The following is a 20359-nucleotide window of genomic DNA, read 5'->3' as shown; positions in this document are numbered from 1 at the left end:
GGTCCTCGTAGATGACCAGCGCGCCGCGGCGCCGATGGTCCTGCGGCTCGCGGCTCCAGAAATGCTGGAGCACGCGTTTCGCGAACCCGACCCAGCGGTCACGGGGGAGATTCGCCTCCTGGAGTAGGAGGGTGTGGACCCGGACCTGACGGGGCGTCTGGGCGGGGTTGTTTTCCATGATGACGTACGGGACGTCTTCGTGCATGCCGAAGATGGGGGGCGCGGCTCCTGGTGCTTCCATTGTCACTGGGTGCTTTTGTCGTTGTGTGAGTGGTTAGTTGCTGGATGTTGTTAGTGTAGACTTGGCTTTGTGTCAGGTCTGGTGGGTTGTGGGGAAGATGGGAGTCGAGTATAGAGTGTTTCACAGGGCATATTTATAGACAATTCCGTTGAGAACTGCGATGGGTTTGGTCAACTTCTCTGTGGGATATATCCCGGTATGTTTGCTGTGGACAAGGTACCACTCAAAGAGTCTTGATGGAGATCTTCACACGGTGCTCACAGCGATAAAGATCCGGAAATGGAATTATCCATGATATCGAAGTTGAGGACTCCAGTTTCTCCAAAGCGGAGGAGACATTTCTATAGATGGATGTATCCTATTGCCGGCGAAGTTCGATATGGACAAAGGATCCAGCACACAGGCTCATTGTACGGAAGAATTTCCCAAATCCCTAGGACAGGAGGAACTAGTCACCCAAGGCAGTAGTTAGAATCGCACGGAAACAAAAACATATTGGAGATATTCCGCTTCATCACAAGCAAATAATGAATCTGCTGGGAGACTGGCCATCGAAGACAAAGGTCTGTTTGGGGAAGACAAAGGCCTGTTTGGGGAAAGATTCTGGTTCCAAGTCTATTGACCGATATGTTTAGCTCGACGACCCTGGAGACAAGGGGAGATTACTAGGAAAGGAAAAAGGTCACTGTCGAACATAGAATGCAAGGACTACATCACAGGAAACGATGCTTTCCCAAGGCTAATATTTCGATCTCGATAGATCTTTAGATCACCGATTGATTGACTCCAGCTCGTCCTTTTAGCAGGCCGTCCAAGGGGTCATCGATGCTTTCGTAGTCATGACCAAGGACCGGCTCCTGTGTGATAGTATCAGTTTACCGGAGAAAAACATGGTTGCACAAGAGCTACTGCGAATATATGCAACTTGACAACATGACTTTGAAGAGAGTAATGTAAACAGATGGGCACTGACTAGAAAAATGAGAACTTCAGAGATAGGCTGTCAATGGACCCGAGTATCGCATGCAGAAAGAAGAATTGAGCTGCAGAGATAAAGAATGCTACCTAAGAAGCCGAAGAGGAAAGGGGTGGCAGTCCCGGCTAAGGGCTGCACATCCTACCTGAGAAGGTAATGTAAGTGGTGATAGTAGCATCGGCAAGACTCGGCTTGCAAGCCGTCGACATTGGAAAAAGGCCACACCTCGCGATGAATGACTCACTAGCAATCAAGACAGGGTGACAGAATGAACTAAAAAGTACCTCCTCCCGGGTTGGTAGAGGATGCTTCGGCGCCCGAACAGAGCAATGCATCATTTCGTAACATCGTCATTGAGCCTAGCTAAAATAGATGGAGGGAAGTATAGTAGTATTGCCATTGAGATTGAGTGTCCTAAGCACGTGAGGTAGATGTTAGGTGGTGTGTATTCTAGCCCTGACGGGCATTGGGACACGGGAGATGGCCATGCGCAATGATTTTGGATGTCAGAATATATTTTGTGGCCTGTACTTCCCGATAAGAGGGTTCAACTCCCTGTCTTGTCTGTCATCTGTCAGGACTGCAAAGATGTATGGGCCAGTGATAAATCGTGACCGGATTGGAGTAGAACGTAATTATGAAGAGGGTCAATTGCAGGATTACCTATTGTCGCAGTCGCGATGCTCAATTAGCAGAGAAAAGGCCCCACTTGAACACGGGTGTGGACAAGTGGAAGGAAAAAAAGCAAAAGAGAAAGCCCAACGCGGGGGTTGAACCCGCAACCTTGAGATTAAGAGTCTCACGCTCTGCCGATTGAGCTAGCCGGGCTGATTTGTTGAAAGACACATTTGATTATGTTATTATATATCAAATTTAAGTCAAAGGCGAAAAACTGGTGCTTCAACCAAGGGATCGATGTCATTCTTGCGTTGACACACTATACAGAGCCTTGGGTTCGCTCATGCGGTCGGGGTCAGACCGAAGTTGCTTCTCACCCCACTATTTTCCTTACGCACCTTCTAAGGACGAACCTGACTACATGTGACGCCATTCTCCTACGCTCTTCGGCAAGACCCCTCTTGTTGGCGCTGGAAATATAATCCTATCTTCTTTCTTGCTGTTGGCAACAACAAGTCCAACCAGGGCTCCGCTACGGATTTACCACCCTTGTAGCATGATTCGACTAGGCTTGTTTTGCAAATGCCCTTTTCAGCCGAGCCACTGCATGCGAAGACCCCAGCATCGCCTCCTTGCTCGCTCCGAACCAGCACATCGCCGCGGGAAATACTTCTCGTGACTTTTGTTGTCTACCCAAAAGACATGATCAGAGAACGGATTGAGGATTGAGTGGTTTGAATCTTATCCCCTCCCACCAAGGGGCAAGATACAGAACCGCCTCCCACAGATATGGGATGCGTTACGAAGGGAGGAATGTGAAAGCCATGACGGCAGGGTAAGTCAAAAACACAAAACAAAAGTTAATCCATCGAACAGGGAAACCCGGAAAGACTGACTGATCAGCAGGTTAATCTATGTAGCTGGTTCTGAGTCAAAGAGGTGCATGCATCATGACTGATTGGGGTACGGACGGAGCTGAGTGAATGAATTGATGGGTAGAAATTCACCTATCCGAGGCACTCCGTTCACAAGGGATGAATGCAAATGCTCGAACCCCTCTTAAGTGCGCAATGCTGAAGGACGACACTGAGAACTCGACTGCCTGTTGAACTCTGAAAATGCTGTATATCGCACCGATACCATGCTGGTAAAGAGCATAGGACGGTGATATCACAGATAACCTTGATTGACCCCAGGGCATTAACCACCACCACCACCACCACCCGACATGACAAGCGATCCAGCGATCTTGGACTTCTGGAAGCGCTGTTCCCGATATTACCGAAGATCCGGAGGTTGATTCAATTTTGAATTTTGAGTTTTGAATTTTTGAATTTTTCTTTTTCTTTTTTTTTTCTTTCTCCTTGCCCCTTTAGCAATTTCCGTGGGTATGAGATAAAATTCACAGCTACTGACCCAAAGTCACACCATATTATTGTTTCACGGGGAGCCATTGCTCATTGCTCATTGTCCATTGTCCATGATAGGCAAGGGTGCAGTGCAGAAGGGGGCCAGGCTGAATAGAATAGGTAATAGCTGGAGGCCTTAGGCTCCCCATCATGCATCAGTGGGCGACGGTGGATTGTCAGCCAATCAATGGCGACCGGAAAATGCATCCGCTGAGGTTTTGGGGCGGGCAGGCCTTCCAGGACTTTGCAGCGGCGCCGACGTGTCATAGTTAGCGCATGAGTTTTCATCTCCGGTTTCTCCTAAACAAAAATACTCGCGGCTTATCAATGTTGTTCATGGCACTATTACCGGCACCACAACAACAATCACAACAACCACAACAAAGCACTCATCTACTCCCACCTCCTTTCGACCCTGTATGACCCCACCTTTCTTTCTCAGCTCGCCAGTGAGTTCTTGAGTTCCTGTTGCCCCTCAAGTCATGGCCCAACAAGGGTCCGGCTCCACGACCGCCTACCGCCCTCTCGCCCCGAAGCCGACACTCGTGCCCTCGAAACGGGGGGCTTCCGATCCTCCAGAGCCCCCAGGGCCTTCGCAACCGGGCAATGCCAAGAAGGCAGTCAAAAGGTCCCCATCGTCCTGCGTGAAGTGTCGAGAGAAACGCACCAGGGTAAATGCCCCCTTTCCCATCGCGGCTCGAATGTTGTTTGTTGGTGCAAGATGAGAGAGAGAGAGAGAGAGAGAGAGAGAGAGAGAGAGGATGAGAACTCCCCGTGAGGAGTTCCTCACTGCATGCAAAAGCAACTTCCCCCCCTTCTTCAATTTCCCCCTGCCTTTCATTATCCTATTGATCGCGTTATTCCATTACTTCTCTACTGTTCTAACCACATCTCCCCCCGGATCCAACCGGGGAACTCCACCCCCCCAACAGTGTACCGCCTATGAATCCGGGGTCCCATGCACCATGTGCCGGATCCACCAGGTGGAATGCGTCCTGCTCCCGCACAGCGACCGGCGCCGGAAGACCACCATGGAGTACATGCGGCAGCAGGCCAGCTACTACCGGGAGTACCTCGAGCAGTTCATCCGGCTGGCGCGCGCCGACGACCCGGCGCTCATCTTGGCCGCCGTCGAGATCATCCAGGCCCATCACCCCGAGGATGTGACTCGCTCCCTCCTGGATTCCGTGCTCCCGGACGACCGGACGCCCATCCTGCCCGAGGATGAGGAATTGATCAAGCCGATCCGTGAGAGGGAGGCGCAGGCTGCCGCCGCGGCCGCGGCCGGCGGCAGCGGCGGCAGCAAAAATGAAGACGGCGCGGAACCTGGCCTGTATTCAGCGCTTGAATAGGACTGAGGGGGTTTAATTTGGGAGGGAGGAGGAGGGGCTACGCTTTCGTCCTAGCCCTCCTCTTTCGATTCTCGCTCCCTTCCTTGGGGAGAGAACTGCCTACGATGACACCATATACTGTATTCATGTCGCTGTATGCCCTTTCTTGCTGGAAGGGCTTGGGGAGGGGTTATCACTGGAGAAATGGTTGGAGGGTAGAACAATGGAGAAAGGAACGCGGAGGGAGGAAGAGATGAAGCAAGATAGAATAGCGGCGGGGATGCCTGACAGGAAGAATGCAAGGGACAGGCAAAGGGAGAGGGAGCTACTGCTTTACTGAATTACTGAATGTTGAGGAGACAACGAGCGGGAAGTGGTAAGGGAGTGTGTGTTGATTCTTTGTGAAATCGGCTTAAACATTTGCTTGCGCATAAACTGGACGTTGCAACGCTGAGCTTTTCCAATCCGAGGTAAAAGTTGTCACTTGTCCATGTGGTGATTGTATTGTCTAGCCCGCATTCGATAGACCGTCTTGTGTATGTTATGTCAAGTGTATGCTGATCCTGCCTTTTATGCTCTTCCGGGAAGAGACTCTCGTTTCTGCCTCGTCGAAGCTTCGACCTGGACTAGATAACCAAATATATAAGTTGCATCTATATCGCTTCTCAAGGAATCCTACCCGAATGTATTGTTCAACTTAGGATGTAGTTTACAAGGCTGTGGTACATCAGATCAACAGGAACACCAGAGGCGGCCTGAGAAGGAAAAAATAAAGGAACAACGCGAGGCATGGCGAGAGAACCAACGCTGGGAGATCAGAAAGGGTTACCCAACAGGATGTAGCATTTTTATTTCTTTCTTCTTGCTTTCTCATTTTCTTTGCCTTTTTGGGTTTTGTTTTTGTTTTCCTTTCCCCCTCCCCTTTTCACACTGCAGTCCCGACCCAGTCATACATCTTCTCATGGAGCAAGACAGTACCCGGGATATACCCGACGAGAGACGGCGTGTTCGAAAAACTGCCCTCCTCCCTCAAGTATTCGTACGTGGTGCCGTCGCCAAAGGCGAAGTATCGCAGCTCCTTCGCGTAGCCCTCGCGCAGGGGAGGTTCGGCGACGGACAGGAATTCCGAAGTGGGCGTCGAGAAGTCGTCTTGGATATCGATGTAGAGGACTTGCAGTTGGGGGAGGGAGAGGGCGGACTTGATGGCTTCCTGTGGGTGGTGGGAGAGATGCAATCTGGTCAGTCTGTGCTTTCATGAACGCTGTAGCTGGTGAGTATCGTGATGGAGGGGAGATTGGAGGGAGGAGGAGGAGGAGGAGGAGGAGGAGGAGGAGTCGTCAAAGGGCAAAGGGCAAAGGGCAAAGGGAAAAGAGCAAGAAAAGAGAGATTCTCTGACCACGTCGACCTTATCTTGTCGAATGCGAAGCTCTTCCAGTTGCGGAAACCTCGATGCAATCAGGGTCAGCAACTCTGCGCAGGAGCAGGGTCGGTCCTCGTGGCACGGCAGGCTCAGACCCAGCACCTTCAAGGTGGCACCATGCTGCGTCTCCAGCACCTCCACGAGCGACTCACAGGCCACCAGCTGACTAGACGTTTGGCCGCGGATCGGGGTGCCATGAAAGACCTCCAGCCCACTAAAGGCGCGCAGGAATCCGTCGATCGAGCTGTCGAGGAGATTGGTGGTAAGCCGCACAGGGCGGAAGTCCGCCTCGAGCCCGGCGTCCCAGAAGTTCCGGACGGTGGTGGCGAGCGAGTCCGGGTCGAGGAAGTCCAGGGTGATGGTGGTGAGTTTGGATGGTCGCAGCATGGCCCAGAAGTCGGCGGGCGTGACCCCTAGGGCCGCGAAGCCGCGCAGGTCCAGCAGGTAGAGTTGCGAGGCCAGATGTGTGGGCCAGCTCTCGAATAGGGTGCTGACGCTGATCCCGGAATTATTATCCGCCCAGATCGTGAGCTCCCGCAGGTTCGTCGCGCTCGACACCGCCGCTCCCACCGATCTCATCACTTCCACGTCGTCCACCTGCACGAGGGAAAGCACTGTCAGGCTCATCGAGAGCTTCATGTTCAGCGGGGGTCGGAAGAAGGGCTTGGGGGTGCAGTCGGTGCCCATGCGCAGCTGGAGATTCCGGAGCATCGGCCGCAGGACGACATTCGAGACCAGATACTGGGTGAGGGAGACCTGCATATCCCAACTGTGGGCGTGTGTCACTCGCATCGGTTATCGAAGAGTCCCTCAAGACATGTGGTGGAGCGTGCTCGCTTACACGAATTCCTCCAAGTTCGGCATACGGACTACGCAGCTGCAGAGGAGACTGCTAAGCAACCGGGCTGCTGGGGATAGGATTCTCCTCGGCGCCAGCCAGGAGTCGATCGAGGCATACGTCGAATACCAGGTCCCGGACACGATCACGCGCTTGATGAGCCCCATCTTGTCGAATTCGGGGTGGGCAAGCGTGTCCAGCTTCATCAGAAGTTTGTCGTGGGCATCGATGTGCCCGGGGCTATGGAAGCGAACCGTGTGGTAGAGGTAAGGATTGACAAGATCATTGAGCTCTCGCGAGACACGAGCCAGGGCAGCCAGGTCCCCGTACGTCAACTACCACTCATCAGTATTTATTAATTGTGCCGGGTGGGAGGCAGCACTTAGGGCGAATTGGCTCACGTCTGACCATAACTCATCCATAAACAGCCGAAATATAATTGCCATTGCAACGAAGATATTGTGGATATAGGGGTTACGGAGGACAAAAGGTCTAGGACAACAACCTGTGCTGTGAATAGCATTCAACATTCAACAAGATTTTCTACACAGTGTAACAACTCAGACTTCATTGTGATGTCATAAATCATCACTTAAACCATATGTACTAACACCTCACCTATTCTGACAAATGAGTAATTGTTGACTCACATGTTACACGTCCCTTGACAGGGACTTTCCCTGGATCCCGGCTTCGAAAACCAAAATGCAGCACCAGAATAAGAGAATTCAAGGTTAAATCCAAACCAGAAGATATGTACCCTCCACTGATCCTCAAATCAAGAAGGGGAATCCCAACACCCAAGATGAGGTCATGTTGTAACCGAAACAACCGAACCCACACAATAAGGCTCGTCCCGGAAATGATATCAGCGTGGCCTGGGATTGGTTCAACCAGACTGCCAGCCCGATTATATTCACTCACAGAACCATTGGGCCAAACTCCTGTCACATCCCCACACTGTCTTCAGTTGGATCTGGTACAAGCTGATGTAATCATTTATTCGAGGAAGTAATGTGTGCACAAAGACCGAACCCAGCAACTATTTGTGTGCACCTAGTGTGCAATACCCCTGATACCCCAATCGTCCTCGATCCACAGCCCTAAACACATTCCTCCAGAACCCCTCCCTATCCTTCCCAAACCCCGCCTCAACCCGATCGCCAGCGTCTGCGCCATACCGATTCCCCTCCTCGAAGATCCCATCCGTCCCCAGCATCTGATACGCCCGCGTATTGAGCCGATCCTGGACCCCGTCCGCGGGACCCCGATCCCAGAGCCCCCGGGCCAACTCCAGCCATCCATCCAACGCGCAGGATTCGCGGCCCACGCGCGACCATCATCCTCGCCCCCCTTCTTCTCCTGCTGCTGCTGCTGCCGCTGCCGCTGCCGCTGCAGCTCCCTTCCTTGCAAGATCCCCAACAACTCCTTCGAGCTAACCGTGAAATCCGCAAAGTACGCGGGCCGATCGCGAAAGCGCCCCGGGTCGCGCAGCACGGCCACCGTCGCGCGGCCTACCATATCGACCCCGGACATGTTGACGCGCTGCGCACCGGACCCGAAGGCCGTCACCATTCGGATAGTGCGGTCCACCCAGAAGATGCCCTGGGCAATACCCCAATCGAAGAATGGGCCTGTGATGAGGGCTGTCCAGTACAGGGTCGACCCGTTGGCGTGCGGGTGAAAGGTGTCGCTGCTGAAGTCCGGGGTGATGAGGCGCTGGACTGAGGGCGCGGCGAGGGCGGCGCGCACGATGCGCTCCTGGTGAATGGTCGCGCTGGGGTTGAAGGCTTCGACGATGGCGTGCTGGTCGGCGAGAGCCTGCGTGAGCGAGGCAGGGAACTCGTAGTCCACTTCTACCTCCTTGAGGTGGGGGTGAGGTGGAAAGGACGACGGGGCCGTGGAGGGTTTGGACTGTTGTTGTCGTTGTCGGGCAGCCGTGACAAAGAGATTGGGGCTTCCTGCTTTCATGGAAGCAGGGCTTTGACGATCTCTTGGCCGATTGTGCCGGTTGTCTATTTGACGAAAGTCAGTGGTGGACTAGTAGAGGGTTTAAATCCAGATATGGGTGACGATTGTCTCTCACGCCGAGTACAATGACGTTGCGAATGCTAGACATATCTGCTCTGGCCTTTGGTGTCTGGATCCAGTCAGGTCCTCGCCCAATGCCTGTGACTTATACTGACCATGGGGCAGGAATGCCGTATCATAGATTGGTAAGGTATCTGACAAGATAGACTAATCATCTTACCAATGCAAGCCAGAGCATCTTCCATCTTCCAGCGAAGCCCGCCCGCGCCCACATCCGCCCCCGCATCCGCATCCGCATCCGCACTTGCAGCGGGCGAACTCGACGACCCACTGCAGTCCAGAACCAGGTAGCAACCATCAGACCTCGAGACATCCCCAACCTCACGGACCAGGAGACGGGACTCTCACCAGCCGTCCTCAACAGTTCTCCCGAATGCAAATGACCGCGGACACAACTAGCCCCATACCCCCCGAGACACGGAGATAACGGACTTAACTCTCCCCTTAGAAGGATATAAACATGGTGCACCACCAGCATAATCCCACCCACCGAACCCCCTTCACCACCCACAACCCATCCAAACACCGAACCCCGAGCCCCCAAAACACAAAACCCAACCATGACAGCCCTCCAACCCCAAGACCCCAAGCCAGAAACCCACAGAGCCCTAACCCTACACGCCCACAACCAACCCCTGACCCTGACCACCCTCCCTCTGCCCCGCGCAACCACCGGCTCCGCCATCGTGCGCATCCTCGCCGCCTCCATCGTGCCCTACATGGCCGAGATCCTCCGCGGACAGCGGGCCGGCTACGCGCTCTCCCTCCCGCTGACCCCGGGCAACAGCGCGATCGGCCGGATCCACGCCGCCGGCGACGACGCCGTCGCCCTGCAGCCGGGCCAGCTGGTGTTCATCGACATCACGATCCGGGCGCGCGACGACCCGACCGTCTCGATGCTCGCCGGGGTGCACGGCGGCGGGACGGCCGCGGCGCAGCGGCTGATGGACGGGCCGTGGCGCCACGCGACGTACGCGGAGTACGCGCGGTTTCCGCTGGAGAATCTGTTCGCGCTGGACGAGGGGGTGCTGCTCCAGCAGCAGGAGCAGCAGCAGCAGCAGCAGCAGGGGCTGGGGCTGGGGTACTCCGTTGCCGATCTGTGTTTGTTGTCCGTGTGTCTGGTGCCGTTTGGCGGGCTAACAGAGGTGGAGGTTAAGCCCGGGGAGGTGGTGATCGTCGGGCCGGCGACGGGGCGGTACGGGGGGGCGGCGGTGGCGGTGGCGCTGGCGATGGGGGCGACGGTGGTGGCGGTCGGGCGGAATCGCGCGGTGCTGGCGGCCATGGAGAGGACGTATGCGCATACGCATCCGGGGAGGCTGCGGACGGTGGTGATGGAGCATGAGGGGGATGTGCAGCGGCGCTCCGAGGCGTTGAGGGCGGCGGCGGCGGCGGGGCGGAACTCCCGGGCCGGCGGCGCCGATGTCTATATCGATTTTTCTCCGCCGGCGGCGGATGGGTCGCTCCTGGCGGCGGCAGTGGGGGCGTTAAGGCCGTTTGGCCGGTGTGTCATTATGGGGGGCTCGACGGGGCGGATCAATGTGCCCTACTTGGAGGTCATGTTCAAGTCGCTGCGCTTGCAGGGCCGGTTCATGTATGATCGCCGGCACGTCCTGCGGTTAATCCAGATGGTTGAGTCCGGGTTGCTGCGGCTGGGCGAGGCGTTTGGGGTGGACCATGTCGAGGAGTTTGGCCTCGAGTCGGCGACGGAGGCCCTGGAGGCTGCGGCGCGATGGTCCGGCTGGGGGGGTCATGTTGTGCTGAGGCCGTGTAAGAATTGAGGGATGAGACCTTTGGACTTTTAGTACTTGGCTTGAACTATTCTAGCATGGTATAAGTGATTGTTCTTGGGATGATGGGATAATCAAGTGCTGGCTTTGAGATGAGGTTGTGGAGCTGGTAGGCTGATAGCATCGATCTTGCTCAGTGCGAATATGTGGATAATGTCAAAACAACAGTTTGGCTTGACAAAGTTTTCAAGGGACTGAGAGGTGCCCTTCGCACGCCCACTGTATCGCAGTAGAACAGTAGAACCCGAAGCCGAGGAAGCTACAGAAATGATATCTGGCTTTGCGACCAATGATTTTTGTATATTGTACGTTACCTAAACCCACAGACAACAAGCATTATATGACATCGCAACTAGTGCATACACAAGGCCATTTTTATCGTCATCATAATCGGAAATCAAGAAAAAGTTCCAAGGCGTATTTATGATCATTTCTCGTCCTATCGCCACCCGAGCCTTACCCCTAACAGGGGAAGGAGTCATTCATGTTGGCGGTGGTGCAAATTGCTGGTGCTGTCTCGACAAGCAAAACAAGTCACAGTCACCACCAGAGCAGAATTAGTCCTAGCGAAAGTCCGAGTCCACCCCGTTCTCCGCATAAACCTGCAAGCTATACTTGGCGAAGTTGCTCTTCTTACGCATCCGCTCCCCGTAGCGCGACAAAAGCGGCGGCACGATGCAGAACAGCGTCGCAACAACAGCCAGAATCGACATCCCGATGTTGGCGCCCAGCCTGTCGAACATGGCACTGCCGAACAGCGGGAAGGTGGCAGAAAGCAGAGACCGAACGATGGAGAGGGCGGCGAATCCGCTGGCGGCGTAGCTGAGGTAGGAGTCCGCCATGTACTGCGAGACGACGACCTCCATCTCGTTGAGGCCATAGCCGGTGAAGAACAGAGCGACCACGGGGACTAACCAGTGAACGGCCGCGCCGACCGGGGGGACGGTCCAGGCGAACCACCACAGCGACAGGGCGAGGACGGGGGCGCCGATGTAGATGCCCGTCAGCTTGTGCTCGGGCTTCACCTTCAGGCCCTCCTTCAGGCGTCGCTGTGTGATGCGGTAGTCGAGAATGCGGGTTGCGATGTTAGGGATGAACCCCAAGCCGAGGGCGAGGAAGGGCAGGCTGGAGTCCTCCGTGCTGAAGCCGAAGGCCTCGAAGATGGGTGGAAGAGCCTCGGCGAATAGATAGATGAGCGCGACGCAGACAGAGAACACCATGGTCACGACGAAGACTATCGGCTCGGTGAAGAACAATCGTAACGGTCGGAAGAGTCCCACGTGCGCAAAGGTGCGAAGGTCCGGCATGAAGTCCGGGTTGAGGGCAAGCAGCGAGTCGTTCCCGGTCAACTTGCGCAACGCTTGGACTTCCCGGGCCAGGATCAATGATGGCCGCGACTCTTTGATGCACATGAGCATCGCTGCGAGAACACAGGTCACGATTGCTCCGATGTTGAAGACCCATCTCCTGTAATTTCGGGCGTAAGCGATCGGCGCCAGAGGTAGAACTGGAATTCGAGCTAACATACCATCCGTATCGATAAGTGACATAGGAGCTCATGATGGGACCCGCACTGACCCCGAGACATGCCATGGCAACATAATAGAGCATCACCCATATGCGATCCTGTGAATTGAACAAGTCCTCGATGCTCCCCGTGATGACGATAGTTGGAATGGCAGACAAGAATCCAGTGACCAAGCGTCCTATCACCAGAGCGCTGGCTGAGGGAACGGCGCCGATCAGAAGACAGAAGACACTATATAAGAGAGCACTCAAGACATAGAGCCGTTTCCGACCAAACGTTTCCGAGTATGGTGGGAAAACCACGCCGCCTAGACCTTGGCCCAGAAGATATCTAAGACATGTCAACACGACGTCAGATGTGGAGAGCATCAAACCCACGTGGAGACATATAAAAACAAAGTGAAGGTCTTTCCGGTGCCTAGCTCGAGCTGTGCGGCTTTTGCAGTTGCGGCCTGTTGACACGTTAGCTGACGGGCCCAACACAGTCCTGATCATTGCAATGTATTGACTCACCCCTGAAGTACTCATCGCAGTCCTATAAACCTCCATTAGCAGATGCCACGGAGTCGACTAGGTATGCTCACGTGAAGAACTCCAGAAGACCGATCACGGTTATGTCATAGGTCTTGCGTGCTGGGTGCCAGTTGCGTGGATGCTTCCTGTTGGTCTTGCCCCATCGCAGGTGAGCTCCGTCTGGCGTCAGCTCCAACTCATGCTCCGCTGCAAGACGATCTAGGTCAGTATAATCTGCAAGCTTCAGTTCACCCATCGTGAAATCATTGATAAATCTTGGTCATCAACCTGGTTTACGAGGTTGATTTTAAACACCCGGCACAAGAGCCCTAAACAAGGGATACATACCTCTTACACTGGGCCAAAGGGGTGGTCACTGGTGCCAGGCAGATCAACATTCACCTCTAATCGATAATCGCTAGGAGCCAGCTGCCTGAAGAGATCCGGAAAAGACATCAGAGTGCCGGAGCGTAGCCGACGGACGGACAGCAACCATGCACCAAGTCCCCTGAGCTACCTGAAGTCTTGAAGTTGAGATGCCGGGCTGCCGGCTACCATTGGCTCGGGCACTAGGAGTTAGCTCCTTTGCATGTGCATCAAGATGATACTGAGTCGTATACACGCCACGCGACTCACGATCGTGTGCTTGTACACATCAGCATCGTCGCGTCCACGAAGACAAGTGGGTCGCCTGATGATGGCTCGTGGTCACGAAGACCTGGCGCCGGTCGAAAGGGTCATAGCTTCAGCTTTTGTAAACCGGCGCTGGGATCCGGGTACATTGGGCCTGGAATGTGAAAAAGCGAGGATCAAGTACCCGACAATTATAGTTTGCACGACAAGAGCAAGCTTCCAATGCATTCGATGTCGGGGTGATGTCGGAAAATAATTGGGCGTTAGGAAGAAATGATATCATGCTGCCCCTTGGGCGTTTCCCTTTCAGGTATGGGATCATAGCTGAGGATGTAACATGCGACCAGCCAGCGCGCACAACGTGATGGTTCAGCCCTTTGGCACGCTTCAGCGGCCCCAGCCGGGATTTGTAATGCTGTTCGCAATTTCTGGATGGTTTGATCACCCTGAGACGAAGGGAGGATGATCCCCATTCTGACTCGTCATCACTTCGACACGGCAATCCTATAGGATGAGGTATTAGCTAAAAGATTCATAGCGCGTGGATAAAGGGACGAATGGTTCAAAGAGCGCAGCGCATCCCGGAGAAGGGAAGTCGGACTGACGACGTACTGTACTCCGTAGATACAGCACACTTAAATGTCGGTGGTTGGGAGAGAGAATGCAGGCCTGAGGCAGCACATACACTATTTCCCAGCGGGCGGTCACCAAGGCGGCATCCGTTTTATCCGTCCATGGAGCGCCATCGCTGTTTTAGTCGCTCATGCCGCTTTTGCATCGGCCATGCGTTTAATTCTTGAGCTCGATGGATGATTTCTGTCACCAAAGCATCTCGTTCTTCAGCCTCCGTGAAGTACTCCCCATATAAAGTCACAGCAATTACACCATTGACCAGAGCCGGTTTGCAATCGATGTGATTCAAAGCAATGCCACAGATCTTCAAAACCATGGAGCGGACTTGGGATTCCGTCCTGCGATGCGCCGCCCGGTTTGCGTTCCTTGTATTATTGTCAACAATTTAGCAAGCGACTATGCGGTTGGTGTTACGGGGTAGGCTCACTCAAGATGCGGACTCTCGGCAGTCAAAATCATTCTAGACAGCTCCAGGTGCTGGCTGGCCGTTACTTGATCCTCAGAGCTATACCAGATGGTCGGAAAGATCTGGCCCTGCAGCTTCTCCGCTCGCTTTTCGAGGATAGGCACGAGTTCGCTTCGACACGCGTCCACCAGTTGCCGCTCACACCGCACAAGCCGCTCTACACGAATCAGCTATGCTCGTTTCTCTGGGGTTTTCAGGTGACAGTAAGACAAACCCCATTCATCGACCGATCGGTCTTCCCAGAACCACTTCGTGACCTCGCTAGCGAGCATGATGAACTTATTTGCGACCGATGCTCTCCTCCAGTCCTGGGGCTGGAACTGCATGATCGGTGCACGTTGTCTCGTTAGCGCGTAGTATACCTCCTGTCTGATCGCGATCCAGTATGCTGCCGTTGCCAGCGACTGTTCAAGGCGATGTGACATCATGGACTCGATGATTGTCTGAGTGATGGCTAGAAAGTTGACTCGTTTCTGGGCGGCAGTCTCCGCAGGCTCGTCGTCGTCCATGTCTTCCTCCATCTCTTCATACTGGCGAAGAATGACTGCGGCGACCATGATATTCTCTTGATCGAGCGGGTCCGATACGCCGGGAAACTTGACAAGGTCGGGTATACACCTAAGTGTGTATTCAACCGCGGTGGCATCTTCCAAATCCGAGAGTAATTGTCCATGGTACACGATTCCCCGCGGGGTTTTGTACTGGGGAAGGCGAATGAGATGCCGTGCCGACACAGCAAAAATAGCGTTTCGCAAGGTCGAGCAGTGCCGTGCTCGCCGAGGGACTTCCAATCGAAAGTGCCTGAGATGATCGCAATGATCGAACTGCGCTGTGTCAGGGGTTGACCCTCGATGCAAATGGAGCTCAACATACCCAGGGCGAAATCTCCTCAATGAAGTATCGAAGTAGACAAGCTTCTTGCAAGGATGCTTGGTGTGCGAAATAGCTTGGTGACACCTCGCTATGCCTGCGTTTGAGTTCACTCGAAGGACTTGATATAGATGCGGATCCACGGGCTCCTTGGCGAACCTGGCCAGCCAGGGCCGAACGCGCGTCGGATGATCCCGTGCTTTGTTGCAAATGCCCTGAGCTTAAGCGTTGCAGCGTGGTATCCCCTTGCGTAGCGAGCAAATGCCCCTTGTTCACTTCGCTTTGCCCAATCTGCGTTGTTGATTGTGAACTAGGAGAACTCGACGACGACGAGCCAGTTTGTATCCATGCTCCTCCACTTGTCTCTGCCGGGGAAGACAGTACCCCGTAATTCTCCACGTAAGCATCCTGGACCAGGTGGGCTGGAGGAGCCGACACGCCATCGGAGGTCTGCTGCTGGCTCAAGGGTGACTTCCACCGCTTGAGCTCACTGCTCACCCAAGCCTGGTTTCCCAAAAAGCTGGCGTCCAAGCCTGCCTTAGACCCCTGTCGGAACGGCGACTTGGGTTGGACCGGCTGGCAGGTCCAGCCCTTCTTTTTGCATTGCGTACAAACTGGACGTAGCCTATCACCTAAAGTCTCGCACAGGATTAGAGTTAGTGTAAAAAGGTCTGAGAAAGATTTGTTAGCCTGTGGATCACTCACAGCGCACGTGCTTTTCTGGATGGTTGGTTTGGTCGCTGGATTAGCAAGAGCGCCTGGCTGAATCGATGTGGAGGCCAAGGCATACCTCGACAGTTGGAGCATGGAGTCTGACCATTAGATGCCGTGGCTGTGACTGACATCGTGTTGGTAGGTGAATGTGATGAAGTTTTTGGTTTGTTGTGGGACTGAGTCGACGGCGGCGGTTGCTCTTTGCAGTCAATGGGAAAGCGGGCCCGGGGAGCTTGACCCCGCACTCCATTTCCCCACATCCAGGAAAACACTCCGATCGTTGTTTCGGAGGTCTCACTTGGGAATCTTTTCATGACCTTTTTGAACGATGCTCGTGTGGCATTACCCGATGTCTGTTCCTCAACGGAGAAAAAAGCACTACAGGATAAATTCGCCTTTGATACGACCACAACACAAGAGAAGGGCAATAGTATCTGGATAGGATCATGGTGTGTGCAACGCCTGTCAACAAGAGAAAAATGATCTTCTATCTTCTCATCTGAGCTTCTCTTGGACGACTGTCTAGATTAAGCACAGTGATGCAAGTAACACTCTTGTTAATCAAGTCGCGCGAGCGCCGGCGCCGCGATGAGAATATATTGCCCGTTTGGGCAAGTAGCGGCGGAGTTCCGGGGGCACGGCGGCGTGGACTCAGAATTACCTGATCCGGCAGGTGCCGGCGCCCCTGGTTTCAATCTATACAACATTCAACTCATGCTTCGAGGGTACTTGATCAAAGCTATAAAGAGAGCGAAGTCTTCTCACGAGGTTCGTATCGTCCTTCTTCGTCATCAGCACACTCTCTAACCGCTTCTATCCCACGAAACCTTCCCAACATGACCCGAACACAGAACCCTCTGAAGATTGCAGTTGTCGGCCTTGGTCGCATGGTATGAATCGATTCCATCACCTGAACGATACGACTGCTCACTCCAGCCCAGGGCAAACGCCATGTCCACACACTGCTGTATCGCGTCGCCCACGCCCAGGTGGTAGGGGTATGCAGCTCCGACGCGAGCGAGGTCAAGTGGGCCCGGAACAACCAAGAGTACACCGATTTCGGCATCACCGTCTACGAAGACTACGACCAGATGCTGGAGCACCCGGGCTTACAAGCAGTCTGGATCTCCAGCAGCACGGACGTCCACGCCAGCCAATCTCTGGCGGCCATCGCGAAGGACCTGCACGTCCTCTGCGAAAAGCCGCTCAGCACCGATCTTGCGGAGGTACAACATCTCCCCCCCCACCTACCCCTCCCCTTCACACGACCCTTCAATTAACCAGAGCACCGCAATCAGGCGCAATCCGTCGTCGACGCCGCCCGAGCCAAGCCCTCGCTGAAGGTGATGGCGGGCTTCTCCCGCCGGTTCGACGCCTCCTACCGCGACGCCAGCGCCAAGATCTACGAGCAGGGCGCCATCGGGACCCCGTTCCTGGTCCGCTCCAACACGTGCGACCTCCGCGACGAGACGGGCTTCTTCGTGCGGTACGCGGCCCGCAACGGCGGCATCTTCGTCGACTGCGCCATCCACGACATCGACCTCTCCCTCTGGTTCCTGGGGAACCCGACCCCGAAGGCGTGCTGGGCGGCCGGCGCCCTGCAGCATCACCCGGAGCTCCGGGAGCTGTCCGACGTGGACAACGCGGTCGGGGTGGTGGAGTTCTGGGGCGGCAAGATCGCCTACTTCTACTGCTCGCGGACGCAGGCCCACGGCCACGACGTCTGCACGGAGATCACGGGCACGGAGGGCAAGCTGATGGTCAACGTGGTGCCGCGGCAGAATAACGTGGTGCTGGCGGATAAGCTGGGCATGCGCCACGAGGTGCAGCCGGAGTACTGGGAGCGGTTCGAGCATGCGTTCGCACTAGAGGCCAATGAGTTTATTGCGGCCGTGCGCGAGGATCGCGAGGTGCCGCTGCCGCTGGAGGCGGGCATGAAGGTCATGCTGATCGGGCAGGCGCTGCAGCATGCTTTGTTGTCTGGGGAGGTGGTGCGGTTTGATGAGAGCGGGGAGCGGTTGAACTAGCCTGGAGACTTGGAGGGCTTTTCTACGGAGAAGATGATGGTGCGATTTGGCAGTATAAATCTCGATTTATTTCTTGAATGGCTGACTGACCTGTTCTGCGAGCCGCGTTCCAGTCCGATTCTTAGGCTACCTGATCCTTCTTGTATTGATTGATCGTTTTATAGAACAGTAAGGTCATAGACCGAGTATTCACACAATACCACTATATGAGAAGTCATATTGAGCTGTGCAAGATGCGACCAGGTGAGTTGATGCCTGAGGCATGGAATCAGACGGTGACAGATCGGCGTCTGGTGGGCCGGGACCGGGGCATCTCGGGGTGCTCGGGGAATGCTTTTCCACCCACAAATTGTGGTGGTATCAGCCGTATTTCCGGGAACCCACTCACCACTCACCACTCACCACTCACTGTCACACAGCGAGTTGGCTATAGTTACCCAGTAGCTAACTTATAAAGCATAAGCATAAGCACTAACGTCAGCATTAGCATACCCCACCTACTCAGTACCATAAAACCGACTTCAGTCTCACATCATCTTCCCATCACCTACCACCACCACCACCATCACCACCACCAAAATGTCCACCGCAAAGCTCGCCCAAGCCTTCCCCTGGCTCCAGTCCCCAATCATCATCAACGCCCCAATGAGCGGCTTTGCCACCGACTCGCTCGCGACCGCCGTCACCCGCGCCGGAGGCCTAGGATACATCGGCTTCCTGCCCTCCCTCCCCGAACTCGAAACCCACCTGCAGCACGCGCGACAGAGTCTGCCTCTTTCACCTGATACCGACATCCTGCCGATCGGACTGGGAATCATCGTGGCCGTAACCTCCCCATCGGCAGTCACCGCGCTGGTCGCCGAGTACAAGCCCGCGGTCGTGTGGCTGTCCTTCGGCGCGCCGGCCGACTTCGCCGCATGGACCGCGATGATCCGCACCGCGTCGCCGCAAACGCACGTCTGGATCCAGATCGGCAGCGTCACGGCGGCGGTCGAGGCGGCGCGGGCGTGCCGCCCGGACGCGCTGGTCATCCAGGGGTCCGATGCGGGCGGGCACGGCCACGCGCGCGGCGCCAGTCTGATCACCCTGCTGCCGGAGGTGGCGGATGCACTGCGGGCGCTTGCGTTAAGCGACGAGGACGACGAGGACGACGACCGGCCAGTCGGCGCGATCCCGCTGATTGCGGCGGGCGGGATCGTGGACGGCCGCGGCGCCGCGGCTGCGATGGTGCTGGGCGCGGCGGGGGTGGTCATGGGCACGCGGTTCCTGGCCGCGGAGGAGGCGGTCGTCCCCGCGCAGTACCGCGAGGAGCTGTTTCGGGCGTCGGACGGCGGGGAGGCGACCGCTCGGTCGCGGGTGTTTGATGAGATGTGGGGCCCCACTTTCTGGCCGCAGATGTACGATGGTCGGAGTTTGACGAATCGGTGGTATGAGATGGAGCAGCAGGGGGTCGGGATCGAGGAGATTCGGGCGGAGCTGCAGCGGGATCTCGGTCGGTTGCGGGAGACGGAGGGCGCCTTTCGGGATACGAAGAGCCTCTGGGCTGGGTCGGGGGTGGGGTTGGTCAAGAAAATTGAGAAGGCGGCTGAGATCGTGGAGGAGGTTAGGGAGGATGCAAAGAAGAGATTGCAGGCGGGTAGTGCTTTGTTCTGAGCATTGAGGTTATACTTGTTTCGGGGGTTGGCCGGTTATTTGCATTGTTGGTTTCCAGGCATTGTGTGAATATGTTATGTTGCCAAGTGGCGGATGCTGTCTGATGCCCAACTCTAGCTACAGTCAATGGAGATTGGTCTCTGACACTCAATTGTGCTTCAGAACACCAGGTCTACCAAGAAGATATTGCCAGCTACCCTCTCTATCTCTCAACGCAAAGTTTCAACCTCAACGCAGGCACAAGAAGACAATATGAACTAGTATCTGACATGACCTCTACTTACCTCCACTTATTCATCCAAAGGGGAGCTTTCTCTTAACATAAGCTTGAAATCACTATGCGTGCCTTGCCCGGGTAAGAGGAGGATTCACTTTGTTTCCTATATGGGGAAGTTATAATCGCTCTAATCGTCACATTTAAAGCAAAGTGAATGAATTCTTTATCGACAATTCTGCGCCTGCATTTGCTTCAGTATATGCATCAAAGGTGGCCTGCATGTCCGTTAGATATCTTGGCAGGCAATTCCGCCGACCGCAGTTACCCAAATACAACAAACAAGCACCCTGACCCTGAACACCTCCTAACAACTCCTGGCGATAATAAACCAAGTA

General features: G+C 55.0%; 8 protein-coding genes and 1 non-coding gene across 9 annotated transcripts; 4 read left to right on the top strand and 5 right to left on the bottom strand.

Annotated features, from left to right (window-relative positions):
* Positions 1 to 1972: 1972 nt before the first annotated feature.
* Positions 1973 to 2045, bottom strand: BO66DRAFT_t126. Its single transcript has one exon. It is a non-coding gene; the product is annotated as a tRNA-Lys (tRNA).
* Positions 2046 to 3726: 1681 nt separating this feature from the next.
* On the top strand, positions 3727 to 4596 carry BO66DRAFT_437294 (Zn(II)2Cys6 transcription factor domain-containing protein; the record flags this gene model as incomplete). Its single annotated transcript, XM_025650974.1, has 2 exons — positions 3727 to 3915; positions 4177 to 4596. The coding sequence occupies 2 exons, from the start codon at positions 3727 to 3729 to the stop codon at positions 4594 to 4596; spliced, it is 609 nt and encodes a 202-aa protein (XP_025505097.1).
* Positions 4597 to 5500: 904 nt separating this feature from the next.
* On the bottom strand, positions 5501 to 7168 carry BO66DRAFT_448448 (uncharacterized protein; the record flags this gene model as incomplete). Its single annotated transcript, XM_025651741.1, has 3 exons — positions 5501 to 5824; positions 5972 to 6764; positions 6837 to 7168. Coding segments are annotated over 3 exons (1449 nt in total), but the record flags the coding sequence as incomplete, so codon positions are not given.
* A 721-nt stretch (positions 7169 to 7889) lies between these two features.
* On the bottom strand, positions 7890 to 8952 carry BO66DRAFT_400451 (uncharacterized protein; the record flags this gene model as incomplete). The annotated part of the gene is made up of 2 exons (XM_025648720.1): positions 7890 to 8873; positions 8920 to 8952. 2 exons carry the CDS (start codon positions 8950 to 8952, stop codon positions 7890 to 7892), a joined length of 1017 nt encoding a protein of 338 aa, XP_025505095.1.
* A 532-nt stretch (positions 8953 to 9484) lies between these two features.
* On the top strand, positions 9485 to 10702 carry BO66DRAFT_448434 (putative isopropanol dehydrogenase; the record flags this gene model as incomplete). The annotated part of the gene is made up of 1 exon (XM_025651740.1): positions 9485 to 10702. One exon carries the CDS (start codon positions 9485 to 9487, stop codon positions 10700 to 10702), a length of 1218 nt encoding a protein of 405 aa, XP_025505094.1.
* A 572-nt stretch (positions 10703 to 11274) lies between these two features.
* Positions 11275 to 13007, bottom strand: BO66DRAFT_400449 (MFS multidrug transporter; the record flags this gene model as incomplete). Its single annotated transcript, XM_025648719.1, has 5 exons — positions 11275 to 12178; positions 12240 to 12569; positions 12617 to 12690; positions 12752 to 12773; positions 12823 to 13007. The coding sequence occupies 5 exons, from the start codon at positions 13005 to 13007 to the stop codon at positions 11275 to 11277; spliced, it is 1515 nt and encodes a 504-aa protein (XP_025505093.1).
* Positions 13008 to 14108: 1101 nt separating this feature from the next.
* On the bottom strand, positions 14109 to 16198 carry BO66DRAFT_437290 (uncharacterized protein; the record flags this gene model as incomplete). The annotated part of the gene is made up of 6 exons (XM_025650973.1): positions 14109 to 14382; positions 14445 to 14640; positions 14698 to 15307; positions 15357 to 15985; positions 16059 to 16073; positions 16144 to 16198. The coding sequence occupies 6 exons, from the start codon at positions 16196 to 16198 to the stop codon at positions 14109 to 14111; spliced, it is 1779 nt and encodes a 592-aa protein (XP_025505092.1).
* A 653-nt stretch (positions 16199 to 16851) lies between these two features.
* On the top strand, positions 16852 to 18109 carry BO66DRAFT_371710 (Gfo/Idh/MocA family protein). The gene is made up of 3 exons (XM_025645461.1): positions 16852 to 16957; positions 17009 to 17293; positions 17366 to 18109. Exons 1-3 carry the CDS (start codon positions 16904 to 16906, stop codon positions 18092 to 18094), a joined length of 1068 nt encoding a protein of 355 aa, XP_025505091.1. The 5' UTR covers positions 16852 to 16903; the 3' UTR covers positions 18095 to 18109.
* A 389-nt stretch (positions 18110 to 18498) lies between these two features.
* On the top strand, positions 18499 to 19977 carry BO66DRAFT_371707 (NAD(P)H-dependent flavin oxidoreductase). The gene has a single exon (XM_025645460.1). It carries the CDS (start codon positions 18674 to 18676, stop codon positions 19745 to 19747), a length of 1074 nt encoding a protein of 357 aa, XP_025505090.1. The 5' UTR covers positions 18499 to 18673; the 3' UTR covers positions 19748 to 19977.
* The last annotated feature ends 382 nt before the right edge of the window (positions 19978 to 20359 follow it).

Source organism: Aspergillus aculeatinus, assembly GCF_003184765.1.
Source record: "Aspergillus aculeatinus CBS 121060 unplaced genomic scaffold BO66scaffold_17, whole genome shotgun sequence".
Taxonomy (NCBI): Eukaryota; Fungi; Ascomycota; class Eurotiomycetes; order Eurotiales; family Aspergillaceae; genus Aspergillus; species Aspergillus aculeatinus.
Note: the sequence above shows the minus strand (reverse complement) of the source record. Positions and strands in the feature narration are given on the sequence as shown.